The sequence below is a fragment of the Leptosomus discolor genome, chromosome 23 (assembly GCF_034619465.1).
Source record: "Leptosomus discolor isolate bLepDis1 chromosome 23, bLepDis1.hap2, whole genome shotgun sequence".
Classification (NCBI taxonomy): domain Eukaryota; kingdom Metazoa; phylum Chordata; class Aves; order Leptosomiformes; family Leptosomidae; genus Leptosomus; species Leptosomus discolor.
The window spans coordinates 8287575-8297310 of NC_141413.1; the positions used below are offsets into that span (position 1 = coordinate 8287575).

The following is a 9736-nucleotide window of genomic DNA, read 5'->3' on the forward strand; positions in this document are numbered from 1 at the left end:
GGCAGGTGAGAATGAGTTCTGCAGTATCGCTGTGAAGGGCAGTGCTTGCCCACTGAAGAAACAAGGCTGCCGGCTGACGGATTTTCTTCCCAATCATGAGGGCCAAGGGCTTCTTGCAGATGCTTCCTCGTAGCCCAGTGAAGGCTCCTGCCCAGACCTCTCAAAAGCTGCAGCTGGTGCAAACCTCCTCCCGCAGAGGGGAGGTTGGGGTGCCGGTGGGTGCTGACGCCGCTCTCCTTCCCTGCAGCCGGGACCCCCAGCTCCCCTCGCTGCCCCTCGGAGCGCCGCCGGGCCTGCGCCTCCATCCCAGCCGTCGCACGGGCAGGTAGGTGGGTTTGGGCAGCGCCGGGTGGGAGGGCGGGCAGCGAGCCGGTCCTGTTACCCGCGGCACGGGTGGGGGCACGGGTGGGTGCCCGGCTTCGTCACCCATTTTGGCCCAAACCTATGACATGGGCATGAGGGGAGGGAGAGGAGGGGAGCGTGTGCACTGCAGGCAGCCCCAGCCAGGCCCTGCGGCCCTGCCTTTCCCCTCAGGAGCCCGTGGAGGCCGGGGCCGGCCCCAGGCGGCTCGGGGGAGCGGTGTCCGCCGCGGCTGGGCCTGACCCCCGCGGCGGGGCCTCCGCGCCGCCCGCCATGGCGCCCGCCGACCTTCCTAACATGGCGCCGCCGCCCCCGGGCCCCGCCCCGCCGCTGCCATTGGCCGGCGGCGCTCAGCGCAGCGATCCCATTGGCCGCGGGGCGGGAGGAGCGGCGCGCGTGCGTGGCGGAAGGCGGCGGGGTCGGGCGGGGATGTGGAGAGCGGGCATGGCCGCCGGGGACGGGCTGGGCCCGGCGCTGCGGGCCGTCACCGAGCAGGTGCAGCAGGCGGCAGCGCGGAGGCCGCAGGTGAGGGGCGGCGGCGGGGCTGCGCGGCGGGGCCGCCCGCCGGGGCGCGGAGGGAGCCGGGGTCGCGGGGGAAAGCCCTTACCCCGCCGGGGTAGGCCCGCTCGCCATGGCGGCAGGTCGTCCGCCGCCATAGAGACGACCCCACATCACCACGGGGACGGGCCCGCCATGGGGGCGGGTGGCTGTGCCCCCCCAGCAAAGGAGACAGGACCCCGCCATCGTCCTTAGAGACAGGCCTGCCCACTAGTAGAGCCCTGCGGGCCCCCCCCGTCACCCAGGAGGCCGCCCTGACCCCCCCCCTCCCATGGCAGCCCCAGGCTGTGGGGAGACCTGAACGGGGGCTGGGGGGGCCTGGCTGGGCGCTGCGGGACACTGGGGCGAGCGTGGAGCGGGTTGTAAGCTCCCCTGCGCGTCCCCCTCACCTGCTGCTGCTGCTGCTTCTGCAGGGGCTCCCGGCCGTGCAGCCGCGGCTGGTGGCTGTCAGCAAGACGAAGCCGGCGGAGATGGTGATCGACGCCTACAGCCACGGGCAGCGCAGCTTCGGGGAGAACTACGTGAGTTGGCGGGGCCCCACGGGTCTGCGAGTGGACCCCAGAGCGAAGGCCGGCACCGGGCAGCCCGGTGCTCGTGGCCCTGCTTTTGGGGAGCGGGGCTCGGTTATGGCATCAGGCCCCTGGCCGTGTGTTCATGAGGTGCACGTTGGTCCCGGGAACATCCATTCCAGAGAGGCCGTTCGTGCGCTGCAGGCACGTCTCGCGTGGTGTTAACGAGAGATTGTCTTGAATTCTCCTAGGTTCAAGAGTTGCTAGAAAAGGCATCAGACTCCAGAGTAAGTACACAGTTTCCTACGTACTCTCTCTCCTTGTATAGCTGAGTCCTGAGAGCTGTACAGCAAAAGCCCTGGTTTTTATTGGGGCTTTGCAATGGAGGCTGTTTGATCCTTGTCCTTTCAGATGAACGGTGGGCTTATTCTTAGCTCTTTGCCTCTGCCCCGTTCCTCCTCCGTGCCTTGCTGGCTCCAGAGGATTCTGTGAATACATGCACCTTAGTCATAAATACTTGTCTGAACAGTGCTTTACCTTTTGTGCTTTGTGCTGTAGGAGGTGTGCAGTTCTCATTTGAAAAAAAAAAACCAACGGTAGTGCTCAGTTTGGGGAAAATATCACTTCATGACTGTTCAGTTATAAGAGAGCTTTGCCTTCCCCAGTCACCGCGTGACGCTCTGCACCCACAGCCCTGCTCCTCTCCAGACTGTGGAGCACTCTCAGTTCACACCACAAGCACTGCCTGAGCTGTGCTTTCAGGGTAAACAAAAGAAGGAGGTTGGGTGTCTGGTATTTCGTTTGTGGGCAGACTAAGGCTTAAGTGCTGTGGGAGGGAAGAGAGAATTGTCATTCAAACTGAACTGTTCCTCTCTGCTTTCAGATTCTGTCCTCCTGTCCGGAGATTAAGTGGCATTTTATTGGCCATCTGCAGAAAAGTAATGTCAACAAGTTGATCGGTAAACCCTCTTTAATTTTATGTGCGGTGTCCCCGTGGGCGATAGTCTTCCAGTGTTCAGATAGCGACAGCCCCACGTACATTGACTCCCCAGTGCCTGACTCTGTCAGCGAGCTGAGTTGTAGGTACAAAAACTTCTGTGCCAGCAGAATTGTCCTCAGCCTGTGTTTTGTCCCCAGCTGTCCCCAACCTGTTCATGTTGGAAACAGTGGACTCCGTGAAACTGGCCGACAGAGTCAACAGCTCATGGCAGAAAAAAGGGTCGTCTCAGAAGCTGAAGGTCATGGTGCAAGTTAACACGAGCAGAGAAGACAGTAAGTGGCTTTTTCTGGCGATAGGCAGGCGTGTCCTGTTGACGTGGCAGAAACAGCCCGGAGGGGATGGGTTAGTTTGTGCTCTTCAGGCGTTTCTCTAAGCTAAAATGGAACTTGCTCATCCGTTACCGTCTGCCTGGCTGCGGGGTGGGGGAGGTCTCTGGCAGAGCTTGGCACAAGTCTCCCCGCGTTTTGCCAGGTAAGCATGGCCTTCCTCCCGGAGACACCGCGGCTGCCGTGGAGCACGTCATCAGCAAGTGTCCAAGCCTGGAATTCGTGGGGCTGATGACGATCGGCAGCATCGGGCACGACCTTAGTAAGGGGCCAAATCCTGACTTCCAGGTAAGGCTTTCTAGAAGAAAACTGCTGGCTGGTCTCCCGTGACAGTCTGCTGTCTGTCCCAGCCAAACCAGTCGCAGTCCAGCTGTAGATTGTCGATGGAAACCCCTGGTTCAGGGTAGCACAGAGCTCCGAAGCATCGGCGTTAATGCAGCCGTTGGGCTCGGTTCTGCAGGGGCCGGGGGCTCGTCTGGATTCCGTTCTCTGGAGCTGTAGCCCGGGTGTTGGCAGGGGCACCTCGTGCAGCAGTTACTGCCCCGGATCCTCTGGTCCTGCTTCCAGAGGAGGTGTCAGTCGGCCTCCCTTTGCACTCTGCGTGCGCGGGGCTGCGTCGGGCAGAGGAGCTGGGGCTGCCCTCCCTGCCTGCCACGCTGCTGGGATAACTGGGTATCCTCAGAAGATGTGTAGTCCTGCAGGGACGTGTGGTGTCAGTAACGCAGCCCGTGATGGGGAGTCTCCAGGCGCTGTTACGGTGCTGCAGAGGAAGCTGAGGTGGGAAGTGTGGGAGTTTGGTGTTGTGTGTGGAGGAGGCTTCAAAGAAAGGCAGAAATCGTGATCTGTGAAAGCCTGGAACGGCGCTGGCGTGGCTGTCAAGTGTGTGATCCTCTCTTCTTTCCTCCTCCCTTCTAGATGCTGCTGTCTCTGCGGCAGGAAGTGTGTGAAAAGCTCAACCTCCCCCTTGAGAAGGTGGAGCTGAGCATGGGCATGTCCACAGACTTCCAGCATGCGGTAAGTCCCCTTTCCTTCTGCCACCCCTTCTCTTGGGAGACAAACGTACCAGCACCAGCAGTAGGCACCCCAAAGGCCAGCCCAGGCGTCACCAAACAGGCCTCTTGGGCCTCCCCTTGGATGGAGGTGGTGCTGTTCCATAAGAAACAGCTCTCCTGGTCCTGGGGGAGAGCTCAGGGGTTCCAAACAGACCCCAGCTGTAGCTGCGGACGGCGAGCGCGTGGGGAACCGTCCCTCTGTGGACTGTGCTGGCAGGTGGGGGTGGCAGCCCTGCCCTGAGCTCCTTTCTGTCTCTTCATAGATCGAGGTTGGATCTACGAACGTCAGGATTGGAAGCACTATATTTGGAGAGCGAGATTATTCCAACAAAGCAGTTGGTGGCAAGGCCCCTGCTGAAACTAAAGGTGAAACGGAGACCGTGACAGTGCAGGGTCATTAGATGGGGAAAAAATGGCCTCGACAGAGGACAGATGATGGGAGACCTCGCTATGCATTCTTACCTCCCTCCGTGTTGGCACCCGATCGCGATGGTGAGAGGGAATTCCTCGAAACAGAACAGAGGCCAGAAATGCCTCATAATTCATTGTGATTCTAGAGCACCCATAGAAACTGGAAACTTTGATAACCAACAAATGATAACGAAAATTTGTGGTTGAAAGTGACTGTGGTGTCTTGGCACCTTCGGGGTCGCTAAGAACAGTGACTTTTGGGTTGAACAGACTGCATACTTGTCAGGCTGGAGTTGCTAATGAGCAAGATGTCTCTGCAGCGCTGTCGGCGATTGTGTTTTCACTGAGGACTAAATTCTTCATTAATCGAGTTCTAATCCTGCCAGAGACCTATAAATGTTTCCCCAAGTGAGTTTTGCACGTGGTCGCTGCTGAGGGCGGCTGTGACAGGGCTGTGACAGGGCTGTGGCGCTGGCGAGACGCCCCCCGTTCCAGCAGAGGACGGAGACCAGGCGCGCCAGGGTGCTGGGGGGGGTGTGGTTGCCAGCAGGAGTTAGTGGCCGATGGTTTGGATGCAGGGCGCCAGCGTGGGAGTATCTGTCCCGCTCGAGTTTGTATTTGTCCTTTCCAGGCCGGCACTGCCGGCTTTTCCCCTCGGGGCCGTGTCCCCACGGATGCTGGGGCGCGTTGAGCCTTCCCCTCTTGCGAAGGGGTGTTGGGAGTGACTTTCATCCTGCGTAGTGGTTCTTGACGCTGCTTTTTGGTCAGGATGGGGCTTTTCTGCCCGGCCCCTGCTCTCCCCTCAGCTTGCTCTTGCTTCCCAAGGCAAGTCACTGGAGCGTGTGGTGCCTCCACCATCCCGGCTACACCTGGACGAGGACGATAGGAGCGGCTGGTCTGGGGGGGCAGCAGTGAGGTTTGCTGGAGGCCCTTTGGGAAAAGTACTTCAGAAAGTGAAGTAGTATTTTTCCGCCGTGTTCTAGGTCCCTCAAAAAACTCCCTGTCCCCGCTGACAGAGCTGCTGGGCTGTGCCCTGGCACCTGGAGCGCTGGTTTAGCCTTCGCCTCTGCGCGAGGGGAGCGGGACTCTCTCCCTGCAGCGTTTCCTTCAGTGTGAGCAGAAGCTCCTGCGTTACGTCACGTGCTGTTTGGCCAGCAGTAGCTATGGCAAGTCTCTCCTCTAACCCGTGTTACAACTAATTTTGGGGCTTCTGTGTGCTGCTGAGAGGAGACCCCATCGGCTGCCAGCAGCAGCATCCTTCCCAGGCTTTTCTCCGTGTGCGCGTGGTTGAATCTAGCTGTTGGGTTTGCTCTCTGACTGTAAATGCTGAATGTAAATGAAAAGAGTCAACGCCAACACCAACCTGTCCTAGCTACGTGGTGTAGAAGCAACATGCAGCCGGAGCCTCGGCACTGCACCGTGTTTCATAGTCCATTAATAAAAAGTGGTGAATTTTAATACCATCTGTGCCAATGATAAAGCTATTAAAGATGTTATTTTTATGTTCCAGCGTGGTGAATAAATGCCCTGAGTTGTCGTTGAAGCTGTTCCCTAACCTGGGGCTGCTGTTGGGTGAGACTTGCTTGTCTCGGGAGGGAGGAGGGTGGGTTGAAAGACAACTGGGATGGAGCTGGCGAGGAAAGCGACGCTTTCGGTGATCAGAAGGGGAGAAAACCAGCTGCCAGGTTGGGCGAGATGTCAGATGGCCTCAGCTATTTCTGGAGAAGCCCTCTGGGTGGCACTGCTCCCCAGGGCCGGGGCAGCGCTCCTGCTCCGCCGGAGGAGGGACCGCAGCTCCTCGGCTGCTTGCGGACAGGTACGGATCCCTCACGAGTCTCAAAAATTAACTCTATTTCCCGCCTGATGGTTGAAGCGAACCCCTTCCTCCTCCCCCTCTCTCCCCCCAGCATTCCAGCACCACGCACGGACCCCAGACCCTCGCGTCTGGGCACCTCACGGCGCTGAACGCCTCCCGCTCGCTTTGCAGAACGAAGCCAGGACGCCCGTTCCCTCCGAATCCGACCCCAACGTGCAAAGGCTGCCGGTGCCCCCGCAGGGTGGTTGCTGCTTGTGGAACGCCGGCTGGAGCCCTCCACAGCAAACGGGGACCAAACCTGCTCTGTACCTGAGCTTGCAGCGCTAGCCCAGCCCCGCAGCAGGCGGTTCTGAGCCTGAGGGGGCGCCGGGGACCCCCTGCTCTGCTCGCCCCTCGCTGACAGCCCTTTCCCCCCAGCCCGCGGCTCCCCAGCCAGTCGCGCTGCCGCGGTTCTTGCTGTTGGGGTGCAGAACAGCGGGGGTTGAGGCTTGTCCTGCGTTGTGGCTCGTGTCCCCTCTTGCTTTTCCTCTCTCAGTCATTTCATGCTTATTCCCTGAGTTGAAACTGGGCGCTAGCCAAGCTTCATGGAGTAGTAAATGGTGTAAACTGGGAGGCAAGTGTGCACGGCTGGCTGCGGGGCAGGGCAAGGCTTGTCCTGGCGCCCGTGCCCTGGAGCGCTGGCTCGGCACAGCGGTATTTTAGGAGCAGACTGGCTCGCCAAAAGCGTGTGGTCTTCTGGTTTTCTGCTCTGCCTGCTCCTGCCTGCTAAAGTGTTCAGGGCTCCGTCAGCTTCGGGGGTGGCCGCCTCCGTGAGACCGCGGCGGAGCTGCGTGTGTCTCGGTGGCTCTGGAGCCGCGCGGTGCTCTCGGCTGCGGGACACCTCTCCCCTCCGGCCGGGCTGTGTCCAGGCCCCGCAGGTGGCCTGCGGGGAGCAGCCTGGGTGCTGTGCCTCCACAGCAGCCGCGGCAGCCGGTGTTGGGCTGGAGAGGAGAGCGGCGTGGGCTTCTGCTCCCTTCCTCTGCAGCTGTTTCTCTCATCCCGCTCCCAACAGGCTTTTTTTCTTCTGACTGAGCTGGGCCCAGGAGCTTTGCCATGCTCCTCCCGCGGCCGAGCCTCCCTGAAGCCGGTGCAGCGGGCAGCGCCCGCCGGCACCTCCTGTTCCTCCTCGAGGTGCCTGCCCCGAGCTGGGAGGGTGCGGAGCCGCGGTGTTGGTGACGCCAGACACCTGCCCGGGGGGGGGAAGCGGGGCGCAGACCACCCACTCCTTCCACAAGGGTCACCCGGCAGATGGTGACTGTTGGTCACTGGAGTGGAGCCAACGAGCCGGAGATGAAAGGCTCCCTGGCCTCTTAATGAACCCCTCCCCGCTCAGGCACCTCGGCCCCCTGCAACACAGCCTTTATTTACATCCATTAAAAGCCCTTGGCCGGTTTGTTGGAGCAGCAGAGCTCTCGCTCCCCGCTCCTCGGGGCCGTGTCACTGTCAATATTTGCCTTGGAGGAAGCGTCCAGCAGCCGAAGGCTTGTTTTGCGGCTGGGGGGACTCCTCCTCCCTCGTGACTTACAGCCCTTGCTCTGGCGCAGGCGCCGTCACCTCCCGGAGCAAAGACACGGCCCCGGGTTGCCCAGCAGTCCCCCGAGGTGACACTCCTTTCCACGCTGTCCCTTGGAGGGGGGCTGGCCAGGCTGACCCCACAGAGCCGTGCCAGCGCGCGGAGCAGGACTTCACGTGCGCTATGGAGAAAAACTCTTCCCGGGGGCTCGGGGAGCACCTGGGGGCAGACTTGGCCGCCTCTAAAAGGAATAAAACTGCCAGTGGTGCTGGATGGGGTGACGTGCTGCTGCTTCTCCTTTCCTGGCCCCTGGGGAGATGGGCTGGCCATCCGAGGTCCTCCTCATCCTCGGGGAAGTGCCAGTGCTGAAGCAGCAGCCTTTCCTACTAGAGGCGCTCTCTGAAGTCGCCGAGCTCCGCGGGCTCTGGTCACCGTTAGGTGAGAGTCCAGGCATCGTTCGCTCCCTTTCCTCCCCAAAGCCAGGCTTCATTTATCGTTTATCAGATAATATCCTCGGTGGTGCCCGGAGCAGAGCTTGGCCTCCCCGCCAAACCCCCGCGCGAGCCGGGCGGGTGATGCACCCGGCAGATGTGCCGGGCGGCGGCGGGGGCCGAGCCCAGCTCTGCGAGCGGGGAGGGCTTGGAGGGACACAGAAGTGTCCGCTGCCCGGATCGTGGCCCTCGGTGCCGTAGCCAGGCCTGGTCCTGGTGCCCGGCATCCCGCCGTGTGCGGGTGGGTGCAGGGCGCTCGGCTTGTGTGAGAAAACCAAGAGATTCGGGGCAGTTCCCTGCAGGCAGGTGAGAGCCCGGAGCAGCTCGCCCGAGGCAGAGCCCGCTGCAGCCCTTCAAAGTGGGAAGTGTGTTTATTTCTGGGATATCGAGTTTCCGGCAGGAAGGCCGGCAACTGCCAAGGTTTTTATTGGATCCCAGTGAAAGGAATTTGGAGAGTCCTGTGCTTGTTGTCTTTCCCTGTGCCTGCGGTGGTTAGGGAGCGTTTTTACCTTTGAATGGGAGCGAGGGGCACGGGGATTTGGCGTCTGGCACCGGCACGTCCGTGGCGATGGAGTTTCAAACAGGTTGCCTTGTTGTCTCCTGGGCAGGAGGCATCAGGAGGGGTCGGGGCTGGGAGAGCACAGAGAGGGGCTTGGAAGTAGTTGAAAGAACTTGAACTCCGTTGGGCTCGAAGCGTGTGGGAAGTGTTGCTTGAGCTCCTCTCCTCGTAGCGGGGCTGGGCCCAAGTACTTCACATTTGTTACTAGTTTGGACAAGGTTTTGACTGTTCTTGGAGGTAATTTTATAGGAGATTGAAATTCTGAAGACCTCATACAGTGGCTTGATTGCTTCAATGTGTCGTGGAGACAACTCCAGAGCTCTGGTTGCCCTTGGATGCTGCCAACACTGACCAACATCCTCCAGGGTCTCAGATCGGTGCCAAGTCCTGTTCCTGTCCATGCACGGGGAGCCGTTGGCTTAGTGCTGGGGTTTCCCAGGGTCTCTTCTAGCCCGGCTGTGGAGCTGCTGCCCTGAGGAAGAGGAAGGAGGGGGGCAGCAGCTGCGGTTTGGATCAGGATCAGGGTCAGAGCTGCACTCGGTAGGAACAGGAGCGCGAGCAGCTCCCTGGCTCTCCCTGCGGAGGAGAAACGAAAGGGGCCGTTGAGGTAACGCAGAATAACCAGGGGCAAGAGCGCTCTGGAGCAGCAGGGCCGCCCGCGGCGAGGTGTGAGCCCTGGCTCCACTCGAGGTCCCTCCAGCCGCTTGGCACCGCGGCGTTGGGCCATTCCCTCGGGGCTGAGGCGCTGAAGCCTCGTGTCTCGCTCCCAGCTCTTGCGCTGACGGGCGCAGAGGCCAGCGGTGCTGCACGGTGGCTCCTCGGGTCCTTGCAAGCGCTGGAGTTCTTGGAGACAAGGATTTCTTAATGTGGGGCTTGAGCCAGGGAAAGAAGGTGGCTGAGCCCTGTGCGCTGTGGAGTTTTGGTATCCTGTCCCTGTTTGGTGCGGGGTTGGGAGTGCTGGGAGTGCCTGTGGTCGAAATCAGACGCCAGACAAGCGATCTCTTCTCTCCCTCGGTGGAGTTACCCGGGGACAGCAGTGGGCTCCAGCCTGCAGGCTCATCTTCTCCAGAAGAAGCGGGGAAAACCACTCTCGCTTTCCGCA

General features: G+C 60.8%; 1 protein-coding gene across 1 annotated transcript; it reads left to right on the forward strand.

Annotated features, from left to right (window-relative positions):
• The first annotated feature begins 789 nt into the window (after positions 1-789).
• PLPBP (pyridoxal phosphate binding protein) lies at positions 790-5759 on the forward strand. Its single transcript, XM_086477101.1, has 8 exons — positions 790-885; positions 1332-1439; positions 1679-1714; positions 2311-2386; positions 2565-2699; positions 2899-3041; positions 3669-3767; positions 4069-5759. Exons 1-8 carry the CDS (start codon positions 790-792, stop codon positions 4204-4206), a joined length of 831 nt encoding a protein of 276 aa, XP_086333227.1. The 3' UTR covers positions 4207-5759.
• Positions 5760-9736: the final 3977 nt, after the last annotated feature.